The 23,418-nt window shown below is 42.6% G+C and overlaps 1 protein-coding gene across 3 annotated transcripts in view; it reads left to right on the top strand.

Moving 5' to 3' along the window:
• The window catches only part of CLIC5 (chloride intracellular channel 5), a 185,353-nt gene that overhangs the window by 112,319 nt on the left and 49,616 nt on the right, over positions 1 to 23,418 (top strand). For all 3 annotated transcript variants that reach the window (XM_054492202.2, XM_054492204.2, XM_054492205.2), the window contains exons 2-3: positions 15,897 to 16,006; positions 21,747 to 21,872. In XM_054492202.2, coding sequence (XP_054348177.2) covers positions 15,897 to 16,006; positions 21,747 to 21,872 — 236 coding nt within the window. The remainder of the gene's footprint in view (positions 1 to 15,896; positions 16,007 to 21,746; positions 21,873 to 23,418) is intronic.

Here is a 23,418-nt window from a genome sequence, read left to right as displayed (position 1 = left end):
TACAGAAAGGATCCAGTAGAGGAAAAGAACAATTTCTGCACCTCATTTATTTTGGAGTCCACCAATGGGGCAGTTTTGTATTTTTATAATGGCCACTTTCAGTTTTTCTCCTAGACATAAAGTGGAGAATTTACATTAGAGCTTTTCATAAGCAGGGATCACCTCTGACTCCTTTGTGCCCAACGAACAAGTGAGCATAAAGAGAATCAGAGAATTTAGGTGTAGGCATTATCTAGTTGTCCCTTCATTTCATAGGTAAGGGTGCAGAATGCCAGACTGAGACAGTGACTTGCTCAAGGGCACATTCATCTTGCAGAACAACTGGGACCAGTATGCAGGTCGTCTGACTTCCACCAGTCAGGCAGAAAAGCAGGGTGGGCGATCTGTATTTTGTAAATGCAAAGGAACTTGTGAAAGAAAATATGGTAGGGCTTGGAAAAACTCCCTTTTTGAAAATAACCACTGACTCCTTCATCTCAGGTTGTGGCTTCCTGGGTGAGAGCCTGGACTACTGTGTGTGTGTGGTATAATTACTGGGTAGGTTTATTTTTTTATGGGAGTACAATAAAAAGAACATTTCCTGCCTCACTCTGCCATTTGAAAAAGATTTTCATTTCCCCTTTTGGCCTGGGGATTACAAAAGACAGACTCCTTTCCAATTACAGCTCGCTCTGAGCTTGAACATATAACTCAGCCAGCAGCAAGTTAAAATTGATTTTTTTTCAAGGCTGAGAAAACAAAATTGGGTCTTCTTGACACAAAAACTGGCTTGGTTTTGTCTGTAATTGTGAGGCTGTTTTCAAAGCTCCCTTCTAAAGCAGAAGATATAATCATCCAGGATTAACCACAGTCTTCACTGTAAGTTCTATAGGCGCTCAAAAGAAATTAGTTGGGTGGGCCCACATGACAGGGGCACTTGGCTGGGAGAAACATTTCCCTGTTGCACAGTGGCAGAGAAGGAGTTTCTCCAGACCTGTGACCTTTAATGTGCTGGCTGGGGGTGAGGAGAGGGAGGAAGGAGGAATGGGCCCAGAGGGCAGAATGACCTTGAAGATGGCAGATGCACTGAGTGCTTTCTGCCAGGAGCTGCGCCCCCATTTTACTTGTGTTATCTCCCCTAATCCTCCCAATCACCCTAGGCGGGAGAAGAAGGAACACAGTGAGAAGAGACAGCTACACAGCTTCCCTTCTATCCTCCCCCTGGGAGCTCAGGAGCTGCAGTAGGAGTGTCGCTTTCTGTCTTTACCCTGAGTAAATCCTCCACGATTAAAAAAAAAACAAAACAAAACCTTGATGTGAATGTGAATCCATACCCTTCAATAACCAGGCAGGATTTTTCTTCTTCTGTCTTCAGCAGTTTACTCTTTTAAGGGAATAAAATGAAAGATAAGCAAGGGTTAGCAGGAACATCTCTCGAAGATGACTTTCCAAAGGATTCAGTTCTGTTTCTCCTGTCTTCCCTGATTATGTCTAAATTACATACATTCATGATTTGGACTGAGATTTCAGCCATCTCCATTCAATAGCAAACTCCATCCCTACCAATCGTCTATGTGGCCTTGGAAAAGTCATCTGAAGTCTTTGGACCTCAGCTGCCCTAGTCTGAAGGAGTTGGATAGAGCAGGAGGGGGTGGGGGCGGGGACATGAGGTGGGGACAGCCTTCCAAAAAGGCTGCTTCTTCAACTGCTTTTTAAGGTAAGGTGCTGAGAATACTATGGAAAGATGCTACAGAGAAGTTGCGAGAAGGCAGAGCCCAGAAGCAGCTAGCAAAGGTGGTCACAGGTGGTTCTTCCTTTGTGGCCTGATTTTCCTTGCAATCGACGGTGCTGGCCCCTCCCCTGCAGACCCAGCTGCCTGTGTTTTCAGAATAGAATGCTAGTCCACAAGCTCTTTCATCCACTCAGCAAACATTTATCAAGCCCGTGCTGTGAGCCACGCATGGTGCTGGGAGAGAGGACTGTAGTAGCTTGTGGAGTCTCTACTCAGCCATTGGAATTTTTAGGTGCAAATAAAAGATTTAGTTATTTTCACCTTCTCCTAGCCACATTTTAGGAACGGAGTGTCTTTCAAGACCATCTTTTCTAATTTATTCACTTTAAAAATAACGAGATTAAGGCCCAGAGAGGGAAAATTACCTGCCCCAGATCACACAACTCTTTGTGCCAAAACTAGGTCTGGAACGCAGGACTCTTAATCTTCTGCTTTTTATTACATTGCCCCGAATTGTTTAAAGGGCTACCCAGGGAATTCAGTTCACCAGGGAACATCTTGCTTCTCCAAACATTCTTGCTAACAAAGATCTTACCGCACAAGTATAGGAAGATGTCACTGTTACAAATTCATAGAACTCATATTAATGGCAAAGCTAAAACATTCCTATAGTCACCCGCCTCCAATTAATTAAAAAGGAATGTGTTGTTGTTTTTGAAGTCTTGCCCTTCCAACCAGCCTTGAAGTAATTTTAAATAGAGAATTTTAAATGGAAATTAAGGCAGTTTTGTGATAAGAGTGCCTGCCCTTTGGTCTGGGGCACCCATTGTGTGAGCTAGTTTTTCAGAGCTGCAGAAGTAACAAGTTGGCAGGATCTCACGTAGGAGATAATGGATAAAAACCTACATGTCTGGTTTCAGAACCCCCAGGAAGCTATTGTTGCCCTTCTTCCTTCTTTCCCAGTTCTTTAATCACTTTCTGGCGGACACCTGCAACCCCGCTATTGAAGCTTCATCTCGTTGCTTACATCTGGGCCATGATAAATAAAAGTACCCCAGGAGGAATACGTGCTTAGCAGTTATCAACAATTCATACTTAAATGTGAATGCTTTCAGAGTTGGCATTGAGAGATACAAGTGGGGAGAGGCATGCTGGCCAAGGGTGGCTGAGGGGTTTAGAGATGCATGATGATGGAGATAGCAGATCAGGAAGACACAGAGACCCCCAGAAGATGAGCATTTGATTGCTTTATGGCTTTGCCTGTGACTAGGCTGGAGTCCTCAGGATGGAGGAAGAAAGGGAACTAGAGAAATTCTGCATGGGTTTTCCTAATAGAGCATGAACAAGATCTGCTTGGAATTCCCTGCACACCCACTGATATGGTTTGAATGTGTGTCCCTGCCAAATCTCATGTTGAAATGTGATTCCCAATATTGGAGGCAGGGCCTGGTGGCAAGTGTTTGGATCATGGGGTTGGTTCCCTCCTGACTTTGTGCCCTTCCCATGGTAATGAGTGAGTTCTCGCTCTGATAGTTCACAGGAGAGCTGTGGTTTAGAGGATCCTGGTTCCTCTCTCGCTCTCTCTCTCTCTCTCCTGCTTTTGCCATGGAAAGTGCCTGCTCCCATTTTGCTTTCCACTATGATCATAAGCTTCCTGAGGCCCTAACCAGAAGCTGAGCAAATGCTGGCATAGCACTTGTATAGCCTGCAGGACCATCAGCCAATTAAACCTCTCGTCAATATAAATTACCTAGTCTCAGGTATTTCTTTACAGAATGCAAAAACAGCCTAATACACTTGCATTGTGCAATCCAGCCTCCAGGCATGTGCTTATGCCATCATTTCTGCCTGGATGGCCTTACCTACTACTTTGTATGAATAAACTCTCTTACCTTTGAGGCTCATATTAGGCATTTTTGCTGCCCCAAATCCTTCCCTGAACCCTTAGGTGGGCTCCTTCCTGTCCCCACTCCACCCGTTCTCTACCACTACTGCACTTCAGTGATGACCTGGCCATCATGTCTTTACCTTTTGCTGCCTCTGTTGTGTGATAGCTACTCGAGAGAGGGACCATGTCTCTTTCATCACCACGTCACTGCATCCCCAGTCTCTGGAACCAAGCTGGCGCTTGGTGAAGATGCACATCTGGCTATATGGATCCACCCTGCCCAAGTGGCCAAGTGTCTGCATATGGTTGAGAGTGGAGATAAAGCTTGCTGGTACTCCACACAGCCAAGAAAGCCCAAAACAGGACCTTATGAGGACCATGCATTTTTTAAGAAGCCACGTTTTTCACCATGGCTGACTAGAGGAAGGTGGCTGGAGAGAACAAATGTGGTTGGGTACATATGGCCTGTGGCTGACCACATGAGAACTTGAGCCCAGTGACTAGGGTTTCTGTACCCGGTCACAGCACACTCTGTCACCCTCAGGGAAGACCCACCTGGCCTAACTTAAGAGTTCTGTGTGGAGACGCAACCATAAAAATATCGGTTGGCACGTGAAGTTCTTGGCATTGTTTATGGCTGCATTGACTTGAGGTTCTCCAGATGTCTTGATCCAAAATGGGCTTTCCATGCCCTGAACAACTCAAAATAATGCACTTCTTTCAGGGCCTGTGCAGGGATGGAAGGTGAAGAAGAACAGTGTAGAAATGGGGTAGGAAGTAGGAGTGGGGCCAGGATGTGGAGTTTCCAGTTTAGATAAGGAAAAAGGAAACAAAAAGAGGAGGGAGAAACAACGTCCTAAGTGCTACTGTTGGTGCTTGGTCCAGCCTGTCACATATGTCCTGAGCCCAGAGACTCTGATTCTGCATGTCTACAGTGGGGTCAGGGAGCTCGTTTGTTTGTTTGTTTGTTTAACAAGCTCCTTTGGTGAGTCTATTGGACATCTCCCACTGTGGGCACCACTAGGTCAGAAGTTGTCAGTCCTGACTGAACATTAGAATCACTTCAAGAACTTTGAGGGAAAAGAATTCTGATGTCTGAGCCCTACCCCCAGACTAATTAAATCAGAATATCTGAGAGTGGGGCCTGGGCATTCCAGTTTTTAAAATGCTTAGTTGAGTGGAATTTCCAAGCTCTAAAAACATACTTTGTTGACATATTATAAACTAGTAATTTTGCAAAAACTTTTTTCATAAGTTCTCAGATGTACATGACCCTAATTAATAAACCTCAGGACTCAGATTTCATTTTAGTGTCATAAGCTTTCAATTTGTTATATTTGAGTTTGGGATTCATGAGTGATTATTGAAGCCAACAGAGAGCTAGGATGACAGATTTTGGGATGTCTCTAAAGTCTTTCCAGCCCAGCTTATCCTATTAAGAGGCTACATTCAAAATTCAACATTCAGACAACCAGAACAGAAGTGCAGATGAGTAATAATTGAGGAATCTCAGCTATCTCAGGATCCCAAACACCAACCTTTGTAGCAGTAGCAGAGCTCAATGTCAAGATATTCTTGTTTGGTATGAGGATTATAGGAATTGCAGGCTTATTCCTGAAATGTAGGGGGAATGGATTCATGATCAAGGGCTGCCATTAATTTCCATAGCATCTTGGATAACAAATAAGAAAAATGTCAAGAGAGGAAAGCAAAGCTTTTGACAGTGGCCTCATTAAGTGGAAAACATATTTCCTGTATTAGGACGGGGATTCTCCAAGGGAGGCTTAAGTGAGGAGACCTCTTCTTCAAATTAAACCAACGTGGAAAGGAGTTCTGTTTATTTGAGGCTATAGATTTGTGTTGCTCTTTGGTTTCCTGTGTTTTGGTACATTTCTGAGGTGGAAGAATTCCAGATTTCAACTTTTCTGAACCAAGCATTGAGAGCCTTAATCAAGTCTAAAGAATAGGATGACAGTACCTTAAAGAGCTGTGAAAATGTTTCCGGATGTTGAGAGAACACAAAGCCTTCCAATAAACTTCAATAGAAAACTTCCAGGAATCTGTCCCAGACCTGATCCCTCAGCTTCAACCATCTATATTCCTTGGGTTCCAGCCCTTCTCATCTTTGACTCTTGAACTACTTGAAAGAGGTGTTTGGTTGGAAGGTGTTGCTTTTCACAGAAATTCAATGGTCTTATAGAGAACAGACATGCATGTATCTATCATTGTACCAACAGTTAACCAAACAGGAGTCACTTTTCCCTCTCTCCCTTCATAGTAAATGCATGACTGACCTAGTTTAGGAACACTCTTCTCTGGCCAATGAACAATAGCTGTAGTTCTTCCTATATTTTCTTTCTTTGTTGAATTTATTGCTTCATACACAAAACCCTGAACACTAGGTACTGATGAACTTTTGTGCCATCAAAGAGAGGTCCATTGACTCTTCACCAAGGCATAACATTTCATAAATAGGGTGTTTAACAAGCTCTTCCTAAATGTTTGTCTTCTGTGTCCATAAAGACAGTAGCTGTAAATGTATAAAGTAAATACTATATGTTTTATACATATTGTCATCCAATTATATAACTCTGCCACCAATTTGAAGATAAGGGGCCTGAGGCTACGTGTGTATGTGAGTTGCCTGCTGAGTAACAAACCAGCCCAAAACTTGGTGGTTTTAAACAATGACAACATTTATTTTGCTCAAAAACCTGCATTTGGCCAGGGCTTGATTAGAATGGCTAATTTTACTTCACTAGATGTCTTTTGGGACAATTCAAAAGCTGGGGGCTGGAATAATCTGAAATCTCATTCATTCTCTTGTCTGGTTGTTGAGGCAATCTGTTATCTGAAAACTTAGCTTAGGCTATTAGCTGGAATACTACAGAGAACCTCTTCATGTGCTCTGGGCTTCCTCACAACATGGTGGCTAGGTTCCAGGGGCAAGCAAACCAAAAGAGACAGACAGAGAGAGAGACGGGCAGAAGTTGTATCACCCTCTATTACCTAATCTCAGAAGTCACACATTGTGTCACTTCTGCCATATTCCATTCATCCAGGCAGCCACAAAAGCCTGCCCTATTTTAAGAAGAAGGGAAATGTGGACTCCACCTCTAGCTGGGGCTGTGGAAAGGTTATGAAGGACATACGGGATTGGAAATAGTGCTGCAGACATTTTTTCTGCTGGTTGGTGTCAGGGGAGGAATTTGAACCCAGGTCTGCATGAGTCTATACAATGCCCTTAACACTGTACCACAGTATTCTGTGAAGCTGAGGACTGAAATCTGCCTCTACCGCAGTAGAATTTAGCTGTTAAATATTATACCTGGGCTAGTGAGCAGAAACAGCCAAACTTGGAGGCAGAGAGTGTGGACTTTGGGCTCTCCCAAGGCATGGTGTGGGTTTATAATATTAACATATGAGAGCCATTCTGCCTTCTCAAGATTGGTAGAATCACTTGGAAGACGTACCAAGGCCATCAAACTTACATTTCTTGAGTACTTACAGGTTTCTGAGAGTAGATAAATAAAACAAATCACTGAGTCATATTCATGCCAATGGAGCATAGCAACTAGATTATTGGAAGGTCAGATCATTTAGTTTTGGAAAATAGTAATAACAAGGCATATTGTCTGACTTATAAGAAAACCTCAAGTATCTAGTAACTGGCGAGATATTTAATTGAAATGAGGCAAATTCTAGAATAACATATGACATTGCAGTGAGATAGGCTAGGAGGTGGAACCAACAAGGGAGACTTGAGCCAAGCAAGCCCTACAGCCTTTCAATATTTTCCCTTGTTTTCTTTCCTTCTCTGACTTTCCTTTCTACTTTTTTTTTTTTAAGCTTAGGGTAAGTAGCATGTTTATAGGCCTAGAAGCCAGAGTTATTGCTGACTTGGGAAGGACAATCATGTTCTCAAGAGAAGGTAAGTTCTCCAAAGAGCACCAAGCATGGAGGGGAAGAGTGGTGAGCTGAGAGGGCAAATGCCAGAAAAAGGAGGATGTCAGCAAGAAGAATAAGGGGTCCACAGGCAGGGCCAGTGCATAATGTGCAGTGCCTACTGCCAAATGAAAATGAGGGACCCTATGCTCCAAAATTATTAAGAATTTCAGGATAGCAACAGCAGAGCATTAAACCAAGTGTGGGGCCCCATGCAACTGCACAGACTGCCTGCCTGTGAAGCTGGCTCCTGCCACCTAAGAGGCACCAAGTGGCAAGGGAGGCTGCAGATGGCTGAGCTTTAAGAAGAAAGGATAATCAAAAGTTTTAGCTATAAGACAAATATCAGGTAGGATGAAGACACAAAAGAAAAAAAAAAGAATTTATTAACCCAGAAAGAGATTGAAAGACAACAATTTCAGAAGTTGTTAAACAGAAGAAAGGCTGGCAAGAGGTTTAAAAGAAACCCATTCATTTATTCCAATAGTGGGACATGAAAGAATAGGAAAGACGCCATGTGGGAGTAGAAAGAAGGGGCTGGGAGAAGGGGCAGTGGTGAGGAGTTGGAAAGGGCAGTTCTTTCTCAGAGAGTGTGTGAAGCACGGGAGGGTGAACATACACTCAGTGGCGGATGGACGTAAAGCTCAAGAAGGGGCAGTGGTGAGGAGTTGGAAAGGGCAGTTCTTTCTCAGAGAGTGTGTGAAGCATGGGAGGGTGAACATACACTCAGTGGCGGATGGATGTAAAGCTCAAGGCAGGCTGAAGGACAGACACCCCAACGGGCCACGAACACAGTGGCATTGTGCAACATACAAAGTTGTAGGTGGCCTTGGGCCCAAAGCCACCATCAGACCAGGCTAGTTATGCATCAAAGGCACCACTGGATCCTGCTCACTTAGAGGCGTAAACCAAGGAGCCCGCTAAGTCTGGAGCCTACAAGTTCTTTTGGGAGGGAACATGTACACAACTATATTCAATTGTTTACAAAACCATCTGGTGAGCTAAGGTGCAGATGACAGATACTGAATTAATAGGTTACCTGAATCAAGTAAAATATTTAAATATGCCAGGTGTAATGGTTAACTTTATGTATCAACTTGGCTGGGCCATAGTGCCCAGATATTGACCAGACATTAATCTGGATGCTTCTGTGAAGATGCTTTTTTTTTTTTTGGATGACATTAACATTTAAATTGGTGAACTTTGAGTAAAGCAGATTGCCCTTTATAGTGTGGGTGGACCTCATAGAGAAAAAGACTGACCCCCTCCTCTGAAGAAGAGGGAATCCTGCCAGCAGGCTGCCTTTGGACTCGAACTGCGGCTCTTCCTCCAGGCTTCAGCCTGCTGGCGTACCCTGCAGATTCTGAACACACCAAGCCTCTACAACTGTGTGAGCCAGTTCCTTAAAATAAATCTCTCTCTCTTCACACCCCAACTGATATGTATTATATATATGTGTATATATATATACACACACATATATATAATATTATGTTATTATAATGTATTCTATAAAAATAAGATGTGTATATGTTTCTCCATATATAGTAGATATAACAGGATGTGTGTGTATATGTACATATATGTGTATATATATATAAATACACACACATACACACACATATATATTGTGCTGGTTCTGTCTCTGGAGAACTCTGACCAATATACCTAGAATTCTTCATATCACATTATACAGGTAGTGGTCTACATAGATCCGATTCAGCCCATACATTAAACTTTAGATAAATGTTGAGGATCTGTGTAGCCTCAAATGTATACCTGTTACCTGTTTCTTGAATGAAAAATGCCTGGGTGACCCCAGTGAATTAGGCTTTTTGTGGCTTCTGAGAAAGAGAATGTTGATTTCTTCAAGGGTAGACCTCTCTATCCTCATGTGGACCACGTACCACCAAGTCCCATCCCTGCTAATTGAAGTCTTGCCAACCAAATTATCGGAAGGATAGATTGTTTGATATTTTAAAAAATAGTCGCAACTAGAAATGTTGTCTGACTTACACTAACTAATTAAAAAATGGGCAGCTGGAAATATTATAAAGAAAGCTTCTTTGTCTAAACAGTTCAGATGAGTTATTATGTTTAAAGAAATTCCTCTTCATGTGGCCTTTGCCACTTTGCCACTCTTTTCTAGAGGACAACAGCCAGTGTGGTCTGCTCAGAGCTGAGAGTCAGGAGTTAGAGAGACCTGATTCTGCTATGGGAACCAGCTGTGCTACCATGGGCAATTCATTTAACCTTTCTGGGTCTATTTCTCTACCAGTAAAAAGAAAGAACTGGAGTATAGCATTCCTGAGGTCAGTTACAGCCCTACTGTCGTATAATTTTTATCTGTACACTTAACAAAATTATTTAATCACTTGAGTCCTCAGGGACAAGTTTCGTGGGCGACAGCAACAAAAAGTGGAAATGTGACGTAAATGGTGACTTAATTATCTTTCTTGAGAAAACTGAGGTTTCTTTCCTAATACTTCATCCAAGACTTAACCTTGCCAGGTTTTCAAAGACGTCAAAGGTCATAAAAATCTTACATTTTGAAATAACAGACATTTAAGCATCTGATGTAGTCTGTGTCCAATCAGGAGTGAGAAACTACATGGTAGGTTAAACAGGAGAAATTCAACAAGAAGTTTTAACTAAGGTAAAAGAGTAACCATGACATATAAGGAAACTCTCTATGGTACCCTAGGGCTGAGGAAGAGGAGCCGGGGAAGGATAAACTTAGAAGCGGTTTGGAACCTGGCACAGAAGCTCACTGGTTTGATCAGGCCAGAGCTGGTCTGGAGTTGCTGAGCAAGCAATAGGCCACTCCCCAGAGTTCAGGCAGGGAGCAGGCAATCAGCATCGGTACAGCGTGCAGCAGGATCCAGGTGTCAGTGGAGAAGAAGGCCTTCAGGACACGTTTGGCTTGCAAAGGGAGTGACCGAGCTGTGTGGACACACTGGCCATAGGCCAGCTGGACATAGGCTTAATGGGGACTTTGGTTTCTGTGTCAAGAGTACTGGAAAGGTTATTGCCAGGCTGACGCTATGAGGTGCCAGAGGGTTTGCATGCTGAGCCTATAGCTAGAGTGGCTCCTCTGCTTGCCCTCACAGCTACACTGCCCACCCCCAGCCCACACCACAGCCAGCAAGAAAGCCTCTTCCTCCTGCAGTGCCCCTCTAGTTCTCCCTGGTGAGAAAGCCTAACTTTGTGCTCGCTTTAAAGGAGAAATGTTTAAAGAAATTCCCTCTGTTCTCACAGAGCATATATTCAAGGGTGCATTGGAGCTGAAAGGCAATAAATTGATAACTGACTCATCTATCAAGCTTCAATGTCATCTGGTCACTTTCTGTAATTCCTTCTTGGATCCTCTCTGAATGATTCCTCCCACTTCTGGACTTGGGTACCCTGGAGCGACTTTTGGCCAATTATCAGCTTCCCCTTTGTTATCTGGAGACCAAGTATTACATATCTGGTGTGTTCATGGAATGTCTTAAAACAATGGTTCTCCAATGTTGTTCATGGACTTCTGGGGTCCCTAAGAGGCTTTCAGGGGTTTTAAAAGGTCACAACTATTTTTAGAGTTATATCAAGATGGTATGCTTCTCTCTCTGGGATTGGTATTTCATGGGTAAGTTTATTGGTATTTCAGCACAAATCCAAGCAGTGGTATAAGTGGTACTAGCCAGTCATGCATGTGCAGAAAAAAAAATAGCCTCAATTATGAATGTCCTTGATGAAGCATTAAAAATTATATAATGTGATTAAATCTCAACCTTTGCATACATGTCTTCTAAACATTCTGGTGGATGAAATGGGAAATGCACATACGCTCTTTGGCTGCATTCCAGTCTGATGGTTGTGGAAGGAAAAGCACTTGTGTGATTGAGTTGCCAGCTGAACCAGCTGCCTCCCTCACAAAGCAGTTTTTACTTGAAAGAGCAACTGGCTGACACACCGTGCTTACTCAGACTTAATATTTGTCAGTATTTGCTTCAGCCTGGGAGGCAGAAGTTGCAGTGAGCTGAGATCGCGCCACTGCACTCCAGCCTGGATGACAGAGCAAGACTCTGTTTCAAAAACAACAACAACAACAACAAAAGCCCTATATACCCCAACTAAATACCAAGAGATTAAATGTGGAAGCCAACTTCTATTAAGCCAGATGTTAAAGATTTTGTAAAAATATAAAACATTGCCACTTTTACTAAATTTCTTGTTTTTAGAAAATATAGTTATTTTATGTTAAGATGTTGTGTATGTTAATAGACACATTTATTATAGCATTTTTCTAAATATTTAAATGTTTTTCAGCTTTAACTTACAACACAGTAAATACCAATAACTATCATCCACATAAACAAAACCTTTCTGGGATCCTCAACAATCTTTAAAAGCATAAAAGAGTTCTAAGACTAAAAAGTTTGAGAACCACGGTCTTAAATAAATCTCCATTTTCCACTTGAATTTACAAAATTGCAGGAAGTTATAGGTGCAGTGGTTGAGGCCAAGAAGAGGTAACTTACCTAAGGTCATTCACATAGTGAAGTAGAGGCAGAGATGGATCTAGAACCATAGTCTCCGGCTAGTGTGCTATATAACTCAGGCTAGCCATGTATGTATGTATGTAGTATGTATGCATGTATTTTAGGATGCTTTTCAGAATGCCAGTGAGAGAATTTTGAGATCCTCAAGCCACAAAAAGGGAGGGACATCACCCTCCCCTCAGCATGCATCCATTTAAATAGGCACTGAATATGAAGTAAGTTTTCAGGTGCCTGTGCTTGTTACTGCTGAAGACAAAGTAAATAAAATTTCAACTATGTGTTGAGGGAGCCAAGCTCATCATATATGGACAGAGATCACGTGAAAGGCAATATATAATAGCATATAACATGAAGTATCCAGCATATAACATATGAAGTACAATCGTACAGCCTATATAATTACATTATGCTACTACTACTGGTATCACCATATGGAATATTATATGTGGCATGATATTTTATAATAAGTTGTTATATACACTGTATCTAGGGAACAGGAAGTACTTTAGGATTATAGCTGGCAATTGTGTTCAAAGAAGAATCATGAGCTTGGGAAGTTTGCCATTAGCTGTTTATATATATATTTGTATATATCATTGTCTTTTTGACACTTCCCTGATTGCATTAGTTTCCAAGAAACTGCTATACATAGTATAGCTGATAGCAGCAGAAATGGATTCTCTCACAGTTCTGGAGGCCAGAAGTTCAAAATCAAGAATCAAGGTGTGGGCAGGGCCAGGCTCTCCTTGTCTCTTCTAGCTTTTGGTGTCTGCCACCAATCCTTGGCGTTCGTTGGCTTGTAGATACATCACTCTAATCATTGCCTTCATCTTCACATGACTTTGTCCTCTGCATGTCTGTGCCCAAATTTCCCTCTTCTTGTAAGGACATCAGTCATGTTTAGAGCCCATTCTAATCCAATATGACCTCATCTTAAAGTTGATTCCACCTGAAAGGACCCTGTTTCCCAATAAGGTCCCATACACACATTCCATGGGGACATGAATTTGGGGGAACATAATTCAACCTAGGACACTGCTTTTGTGCCGGTCCCTGGCCCCCAGTGCTCAAAATCTCTCTGGAACAAAGTACACCTGGGTTTTCCCTCACACTTTTCAGGGTGTGGGGCCCAATTGAGCCCCACCTGGTTCTTCTCTGTTGATGTTTCAGATGGTTGTCACAGATCATCACATTTAACCCATGAGTTTAACAAACAACTTCTTAGGGCCACAAGCCTGTTGGGATTTGAAGGGGAATAGAGGAAGCTGAAAGAGGGACACCCAGACAGTGAAAGTAAATGGTAGCATCCTCGCATATTTCTATTGGCCTTTGACAATTTTTGTTTACTAAACCTAGAATCATAGTTTAATACAAGATTAATAAGACATAATGAAAATGTAGGGAGCCATGAAAGACATCATGCCCTATGCTCCTGGCATAGCTGATTGCACACGGACCAGAGGATGTCCATACAATTCAACACCAGTCCTCCCCAGCACCTGGGGAGGACTTGTTACCTGGCTGGACCCTCCGGCTGGCCCCAGGCATGCAGCTTAGAGCACTGGATCTCTATCCAGACCACCTGGGTTCATCCTGGTTTCACCACGATGATAACCTTAGGCCAGTTATTTCATCTCTCTGTGCCTCCGTTTCCACATTTGTAAGAGCTGAAAATATCCCACTTCACAGGCTTCTCATGAGAAATAAACAAGTTAATAACATATGTAAATCCTTTAGAACAATGCCTGACAATATAGATATGAGTTATTATTAACATTATTAGTATATGAATTTTTTATGTAGTTGAGAAATCCACTATTTTGCTAGCTCCTCCTTCAATTCCCTTATCCTCCCACCACCACCACCAGAGGAAAACAGATAACAGTATGTGGATCTGGCTTCTGTTTTTGTCTTTGCTTTTTTTTTCAGTTTTCCTCTTGTTACTTCCACCATAACTGGCCCTGGGGGAATTCTTCCTGTGTCAGGATGTCTTAAAGGACCGAGAACCTGGTACCTGTCAAGTGCTTCTTGAGAAGTTCCTAGGGAATGTACATCATAAACTCAAGTTAGCACTAAGCTATTATTAAATTGATAGCCACCTGTCTGAGCACGTTTTATTGGTAACTTTAGCTCCGTGGGCAGGTATAGCGCCCACACTGTACCCTCCTACCTTTCCCATTTTGTATAACGGAGTCCGTGCTTTCTCAAGACTCAGGGGTGGGTCTGTTTCCAGCACTGAGGAAAAGTGAGAACTGAATAGGGAGTGGGGCTTTTGGTGTAGTTAAGAGGGAGGTAAAATAACTGTAATTTCATAGCAATTACATACAGCCAACACTGTCAAAGGTTCCAGTTTTCCATTATAAACCTGAGCCCTGCTGGGAGCAATTTGCAAGGTAGAAAAAAGCACACAATGAGGTTCTAACGTATGAAAGAAGGCATCGCTGCCTCCCCATCTGAATGCCACAGCAAAACAAACCTCAAGGGGGAAAACAGTGTGTTGAGCTTCGGGAACACATTTGTTTTCTCCCTTTCTTTTGAAAAAAAAAAAAAGAAAAAAGAAAAAAAAACTCAGTAAGCCCCCGTTCCAGGATGTTGGTTGGATTGTTTACAGCTTTGTAAGAGTCTTCAGTACCCAGGCCCACACAGGCCCTCCCTGTCAGTGGAATGCCCTGCCAGGCCACCTGCGGGGGCCATGGTTTCCAGGGCAGCCAACATCAGAGTCTGGAGCAAATGGGTTATTTCTTCCTCTAAGTATTATGTTGGGGGCCAATAAACCACCCGATGGAAATGAATTCTACAGACACCAATTCCCCAACCTTTTTTGTTTTTTCATAGATTTGCTTGAAATTAATTCTTTATGAAATTCAGGGATCTGCAGCCCACTCAGGAGTGCAGTAAAGATGGACTCGTTTTTCAGACCTAAAAAAGCCTACTATTTTGAGGAAGGGAAATGAAATGACAGAAGCACAGAACACCCAATAATAATTCTGCCATTTTTACATATGTTCCTGTCTTATCCCCGAGCCCACCCTACAGGAGGCCATAAGCTCCTTGGAGGAATTCAATTTTGAATCCCCTGGGTAATTTTCTTCAGTGGCTTGCACATAACTGATAGTCAATGTGTATTTGTTGAGTAAAAGTGTAATTTAACAAATGAATGGATTATTGACAGTGAAGGCCAAGTACTAGCCAGAACTAAGTGGTGTATTGATTAAAGCCTTGAGCTTCCTGATTAGCCTCCATATAGGGAGATGGGATCAAAGTCTGAGATATTTATATTCGTGACATGCACGTGGACCAAGGACCAAGGGGTGGGGGAGGGTAAACTACAGAGGAACATATTTTGGCTAGGTAGCTGAAGGAAAGCATTTCTAATTGTTAGAGCAATCCTCAGAATGAACTGCTTTGAGAGATATTAATACAAATGACTGGTCAGTGGAGATACTCAAGCAGAAACTAGATGATTACTTGGGGGTGTAGATGTTGGCATTCCAATATCATTTGTGTCAGACTAAGTGATGTTGCAGGTCTATTTTTACCCCAAGGGTTCTATGATTTCATAAAGTTATGATTCTGCATAATCATCAAGTTCAGTTCAGCAAGTATTTATTGAGCCCTTACATGCTGCCAGGCATTGCCCTGCGTGGACATTAAGACAAAAATGAATAATATCAGGCTACTGCCCTTTGAAGTTGCTGGGACATGATTTTAGTAAGGTCTCCTCAGACCTGCATTTGGGTGTTACAATCTTATGTTCCCCTTGCTAATTGCACCTGCCCACTCAGGACACTGGTTCTCTTCTTTCCAGGCTGGAATCGATGGGGAAAGCATCGGCAACTGTCCTTTCTCTCAGCGCCTCTTCATGATCCTCTGGCTGAAAGGAGTCGTGTTCAATGTCACCACTGTGGATCTGAAAAGGTAAAGTACGTTGCATAAATGAGGAGTATGTTTAGCTGCATGAACAGAGAACCTTCCATGAAGGAGGGCAAAAGCCTTCCATGGCTCCCAGCAGCCCCCTGCTCACACTTTATTGTCCAGAACTGTGTCTCAGGGTCCAGTCCTAGCTGCAAGAGAGGCTGCAAAGGCAAGTATTTCACTTGGTGCCCAGCACTTCACTGACCCGATTAGCAAGTTTCGATTAGCAAAGAAGCAGCAAGGAATGGACACTGGCATTGCAACTAAGTGTCTGGTGCACAGATGGGCACAGACATCTAAAAACATAGGATTAGTCACTTCAGTAGTACTAAGGCCATCATCCGTGGGACCCTAGCAGGACTTCAGGTGTGAGAGTCTGAGTCTTCAGAGAGTTGTGATCTAGACCCTTTCCCATGCTATGTTCCCAGCTTTAGAAGTCCTCAGTGTGGCAGCTCTAGATTACAGGCTTGGATGAAAAGTAACTACTGTTCTGTTTTTAGAGTGCAGTTTAATGACTTACAAACACCAGGAGCCACACTCTTTTCACTCCTACAGAATGTATTCTGTTTCCTGTCTTCCACCTGTTGTTTAAATGTGGAACAGCTCAAGACTCACCCCATAAGTGTTCATCTTCTGCCTCTACCTCCATCCCTGGTGAGCTTGGCATATTCTCCTTGTTATCTTTATGTGAATTGTTCTACACCCAGAGCCCTGCTATCATCTAGATATTTTCACTTGGATGTTCTGTTATCATATATGTCTAACATTGTATACATCAATTTGTATGCTTTTCCTCTGAGTTGAGCTCTTCTTGAACTCGTTTTTTCTTCTATTTTCTTTTTTTTTTTTTTTTTTTTGAGACAGAGTCTCACTCTCTCGCTCAGGCTGGAGTGCAGTGGTACGATCTTAGCTCACTGCAACCTCTGCCCCCTGGGTTTAAGCAATTCTCTGCCTCAGCCTCCCAAGTAGCTGGGATTACAGGAACATGCCACCATGACAGGCTAATTTTTGTATTTTTAGTAGAGACGGGGTTTCACCATCTTGGCCAGGCTGATCTTGAACTCCTGACCTTGTGATCCACCCACCTCGGCCTCCCAAAGTGCTGGGATTACAGACGTGAGCCACTGCTCCTGGCCTTTTTCTTCTATTTTCTAGGCACGAAACACTTCCTGCTCCTTTCTATTGCTGCCTTCATTGTTGATCAGTAGCCAAGTCTAGAGCGTTCTCCTATTGCACTCTCTCTTCCTCCAAACTCTCTTTTTCATTCTCAAAGCCTACAACTGGTTCAAGTCTCAACACTGCCACCCTGAGAGTCTCATTGTTCTTCAAACTGGTCTTCATCTTTCCAGGTTCACACATTCTCTTTTTCTCTCTCTCTGACCCATCCTTTATGTGATTCTAAGGTGATTATTCCTAAAATAATGCTTTAATCAGGCCACTTTCATGCACAGGAAACCTTTGATGTTTCCCATTGTCCATGGACTTGATGCATCCGAAGCCCCAATTTGTCTTTTCCTTCATTCTTCCCAACACTCTTTCCCAACACTTCTCACCGTGACCTGTCTACTCTGTCAGGCTGGTCTGCCTTCTGCTATTCTTCTTCCTTTGAGCCTCCATCCCTTGGCAGAACTGCATCCTCTGTCTAAAACAGGCCCTCTCTTCCTTCTTGTCCCTGGCCCCAGGCTCAGCTTCAGCCCCATCCCCTCTGTAAGACCTTCTCATACCCATCCCACCACACTCACAAGCACACCTATCAACCCAACCTCCCTCCAGACTCACTCAGCACCTGTTGTCTGTGTTGCCTTGTGTCGTGATTTAGTGTTTCATCAAGTTCTGAGGTCTGCACGCCTAACGCTTTACAACTGGTAAATGCTTTCTCATTAAAAAAAAAAAAATCACATAATGTATAGTCCTGTGAAGGAGGTCTTACTTCTCTGTGTTATTTGAGAAATAACTGAGACAGATATATTTAAATGACTCGCCCAAGATGCCAACTAGAAATTAGAGGGGCTAAACTCCATCTCCTTGGTTCAAATACTATGCTCTTCATAATACCTCAGTTATGAAGTTTGTTTCATCTTTCAAATGAGACCTTCAATCCCTCAAGGACAGACTGGGATCGTGTTTTAAGTTTCTTTGTATCCTCCATAGCAACTAGCTTTTCACAGGTCCTCAAATACTATCTGTCAAATAAATGAACTTGCATCCACTATGCAATTAATGTCTGCGATAACTAAAGAGAGCAGAAGACTTATGAAAAAGCAGCTTCCTTCAGTGCAGAATTGGAGGTGTTTGGATTACCATGTGTGAGAGAGGACTTGTATGTTTGCTGGAGAAGAGAGTGGGAGAGGGAACCACCCCTGCCTGCGTGCTTCAGATGGTTTGGTTCCTCCTTCACATAATCACACCTGGTCCAGCCAACACCCCTTTGACGTAGACCAGGTATGTAGCACCACTCCATTTTTACAGATAAGGAAACTTTCTTACTGCCCCCTCTACCCATGAACACACACATTAATTTCTAAGAAAACTGATTTATTTTCCTGGCACTACACTTTAGTGACTGAATAATCTTGAACTTTCCAGAGCCTCAGTTTCCTCATCTGTACAATGGAGACAGTGTCTTCTTAATCAATAGGATTATTGTGAGAATTTATCGAGGCAGGCCATGTAAAACATTTGCAATCGGTCCTATACCTGACTCATAGCAAGGACTCCTTGCGTGTTGGCTATTCTTAGAATTATCACTGGGTTCATGGAGCTGGCAATCCAGTAAGGAAAAGAAGACCCATCCTCATTACATCATTCATAAATCATATCTGGCAATATGTCATCCAATGCTAATGATATAGTCTCAACTGTAAATGCTGAAGCAGGGTCAACAAAGACAGAGAGCTGCAACTCTAGCTAAGCGTCGGTGGCCATAGGCAGTACTTCCCAAGGGCGTCTGACTCCAGTAGCCACAATTCTCCAGAATCCCAGGAAAAAACCCACCACCACCACCACCACCACACATTTCTGTATCTTTAAACCACAGAGAGGTGACTGATAGCACACATGTTGCTGCCTTGTGTCAGCTCTAAAAAACAGGAGCAAATAAAGAATGTCCTTTCATTGTCTAAAATGAGGGACATGCACAAAGTAAACAAAGGGACTAAGTAAATTAGATTTTAAAAATACTTTCCGTCTCAGTTGTCTGAGTGCCAAGTGCCTCAGAATGCAGCTGGAGAGTGTGTGTGCTTGGGGAGGGATATGGGAGTAGCACAGTAATTGAAATTCTTCTCTTCCCCTCCCAAACTGATTACGCCAGGAATTTGTTTCATTACAGACTCCTCTACTCCCACTGTTTACTTTTTTACAGTTTCTGCGTTTAATGTTTTCCACTCCCAACTCCCACAAGAAATGTGGCATTCTCAGAGAGAGCATTTGGGGTGAATCCCAGCCCCGTCTTGGAAGTCGCCACCATTTTCCCTCCTCTTCCCTAAACATTTTTAGTGTAACCCTCCCCTTTCCCATTTTCCCCAATCTGCTAACCCTTCTTCCCCCTCATTTTGTTCCATTCTTGCTCTTGCATTCTGACCAGCTGGCGCAGACACAGAAGCACACTCCTGGATAGTAACAGGACCTAGCCGTGTCAAACACAAGGCCACTTTCCTTTCCACTGCACTTGGCCTTCCTGCAGGTAGTCAGTGTGCTCCCCAGTGCACGCCAGAAATGCCACTTAGTACTGCTGTGGGCTAAGTGCAGAAAGTTCAATTAATTGTTCAGTTAATTAATTGTTCATTCATTCAATTGGGACTGCGTTCCAGAATTTCACCCATTTCTCCATCATCTAGGCCTTTCTTTCAGGATAATTTAGGACTTTTGGGTCTCCTCTTTCCCAGGGGGGAGAAATGCACTGTTGCTTTGGTTATCTTGGATTTCTTTAAGTGTTTGACCCAGAAACTAACAGGCACACCAAAGAGCTTTCTGTCTTCTTAGGGACCAGATTTGCTGCCTATTACATATGTATGTATGTGTTACCTAAAAGATCCTACTGGGCCCAGCAAAGTTTGCTATAAAAAGAAATAACTTTCATAAATCAAGTGATCTATTTGAATCCCATCACAAAGCAGAAGTTGCATTTACTTAGAAAATAAATTGTTTTTAATTTAAGATAACATTTAAGTAACCCCATAATTTTTAAAAATAGGCACAATTTCTGACTCCTACGAGATTTTTGATTTATGTATGTTGAACAGAATTTTTAAAATTTAAAGAAAAATAACTTCTTTCTAGTAAATCTAGTAAATGTTCTCAAAATAAGTCATATTTTGAGAACAGTAGATGCTTGAATTAAGTTAAAATACTGTGAAAGGTAGACTTGGTGGAGCATGAATACTGTAGCAGTGGAGTTGCCTACTGGTTCTCCCCACATTTAACTGAAAGCCGAAAGCCTTCATAACTGGATTGAAGTTTTTACCAATTTGAGACCAACATTTGATTTATACTTTTGCAGCTAAAATCACTCATGTTTAAATTTAAAATGTATGAGTTTTTATTGCTGTTGTTGTTTTGAGACCGAGTCTCACTCTGTCCCCTAGACTGGAGTGCAGTGGTGCCATCAACGGCTCACAACTGCCTCGAACTCCTGGGCTCAAGCAATCTTCCTGCTTCAGTCTTCCAAGTAGCTGGGACTGCAAGCACATGCCTCCATGCCCAGCAAATTTTTGTTTTTTTTTTTTTGTAAAGATGGGGGTCTTGCTATGTTGCCCAGGCTGGTCTCGAACTCCTGGGCTCAAGTGATCCTCCCACCTCAGCCTCCCAAAGTGGTGGGATTACAGGCATGAGCCACTGTAGCTGAATCAAAAATGCATGCTTTATTCATGTAGCCATTAAAAATATGTATCTACTGAGGGCCTCCTATATGCCAGGCATGGTTCTGGGTTCTTTCCCTCATGGAGCTTGAATCGTAAGGCTTTCTCTCAGGTATCTTCTTACTCACCAGTAGGAGGTTCTTGGTTCAGAATCCTTGGTAATAGCCTATCTGGTGTTTGTGGAGGAATCATCTTAGCAATAAGAAGACTTTTGAAAACATCTTCATTTAATAGTTTTATTTTCAATCTAATAGTTTGTTTATTTTCCTGGCTACCCAAAGGCCGTATCAGGGGCTGTTTACAAGTCAAAAAAAGTATTTTGTTGAGTGTGACAAAAGGCTGACCAATGTTAGACGTTGGTTATTAGATATTAAAATATAAGTTACACACAATAGAAGCATCTAACTTGAACAAATGGCCCAAACTCCCAATTTTTTGTATCTGGAGATATTTATTAGGAGAAAAGTATGATCTAATTCATTAATTTTTAAAGTATGGAATTATGTGTAGTGCATTTTTGTTAGGCAGATTGGTGAAAGAGCTTTTAAAAGCAAAACCCCACCTCTCCCCTGGGTAATTAAAGCTTGGATCTGACTTAGATAGTCACCTGGATTCTCTCCATTTTTTCAATTCTTTCGTTTTTTTCAACTCCTTCATCTTGACTTGTCCCTCTCTCACTGACTCCACTGGACACACTTCCTGGGTCACACCACATTCTTTCAGAACTTTCTCCAACCTCCCCTGCCTTACACTCCATACCATAAATCTGTTTCACCTGACAGGCATGTTGGATAGCACAGGGCATCTAAGTTACAATCAGTCTTAGGTTTCCCAGAACAGGAAGCACCCTGCTGTAAGCCAACACCTGAATATTGCTCTCTCTACAGAAAGCCAGCTGACCTGCACAACCTAGCCCCCGGCACGCACCCGCCCTTCCTGACCTTCAATGGGGACGTGAAGACAGACGTCAATAAGATCGAGGAGTTCCTGGAGGAGACCTTGACCCCTGAAAAGTAAGGATCTGTTTCTTTCTGGGGCTGTTGAATGGGAAGGGTTCATGCTGGATCTATAAAGTCCTGGTGTTAACTTTGAGCAGATGCGTTTCCAAAGGAACCTCACCAGTCCAGAGAACAGGACCCTCTCTTCAAAGAGAGAGCCTAGGACCCCCAAAGGGCTGCCAATCTCAAAACCACTCCACGAAATCCACTCAAGAGTAGATATGGCCTATGAACAAGAGCCAGTCACTCCTACCTACACAGAGTGATTTTAAGAGCCCTAGGATACCAGGCCTCCCTCGCCCCAGTATGTCCCTTCTCTCCAGCTCACTTTGCTTGGAAGACATTGAAGTGAGGGCAAGTTTCCTTCATTTCAGAACCAGAGCTGAAAGGCTGACAGAATGAAAGTAAGTCAGGAAAGGGTAACCCAGTGACTTAAAACAACATCCAGGGTCTTAAACCTGACCAAATCTGGTCTGACTCCACAATTAAACAGATGAAAAAAATCAACTAAAAGCAGCAGCTCCTCTTCTGCCAACAGGTTCAGGGAGAGTACAGACCAGAGAGCTATAAGTTCTTGTTGGGTGACACGTTGCTACTGATGGAAAAGAGCAGTAAAAAGAAGACAGATGGCTTCTAAAATTTACTCAAGCTAGACTTGTTCATTAAAGAATACTGTTATCAAGGATTAAAACAATCACAATTTTTGAAAAAACTAGAAAAATAGTATTACATATAGAGTGAGGCATGAACTTTATCCTGTAGGGTATTATCCTGTAGTGAGTTCTGTGGAGTATTCTGAGAGTGATTAAGCACAGGAAGTGGGGAGTCTGTTTTAAGATCTACTTTAGAGGTTGAGGGAAGTCGGTATCCTAGAGGACCGTGAAGCTGGAGATAGAGGAATTAATTCCGGGGAGCCATTGGTGACTGTCCAAGCAGGACAGAATGAAGGGCTAAGCCAAGACAGGGCAGGAAAATCGGGGGAGAGGAGTAGGAAGGGTTCAGGACATACTGAGTAGGTAAAGTTAGTGAGATTTGACTACTAAAACCCACCATCCTGCATTTATTTTAAAGTTTTATTTATTCATCGACACTTTTATAGCCTTCATTTTGTGTCAGGCACCATCCACAACACTTAGCTAATATGATTCATTTCATCCTTCTAGCATCCTAGGTACTATCATTAACCTCATTTCACAGTCAGGACAGGGAGAGAGTAAGTCACTTACCCAAGGTTGCACATCTAGTGAATTGCTGTTAAAAAATTAAAACTGCCAGTCATGCTCCAAATAAGCCTCAAACAATCATATATTCTTCCTTAAAAATATTCTTTGTCATCCATATTCAGACAGCTTATTTGCACACTGAGAGTGAAAAAGCCACCTCAAGCCCATTGGAAGCAGCTGAGTATAGACTTTAAATAAGTGCATTAATTAAATCAATAGGACAGCCCCACATAGACACACACATCTCTGAACAGGACACCAACCAGCCACTTCACTGGAAGTGCCCTGAGGGAGCCCAGACTCCATCCCCCTCCCTGGGACTCAACCTCATTGCTAGC

Source organism: Pongo pygmaeus, chromosome 5 (assembly GCF_028885625.2).
Source record: "Pongo pygmaeus isolate AG05252 chromosome 5, NHGRI_mPonPyg2-v2.0_pri, whole genome shotgun sequence".
Taxonomy (NCBI): domain Eukaryota; kingdom Metazoa; phylum Chordata; class Mammalia; order Primates; family Hominidae; genus Pongo; species Pongo pygmaeus.
The sequence above is the reverse complement of the archived record's forward strand: the minus strand, read 5'-3'. Positions and strand labels throughout refer to the sequence as shown.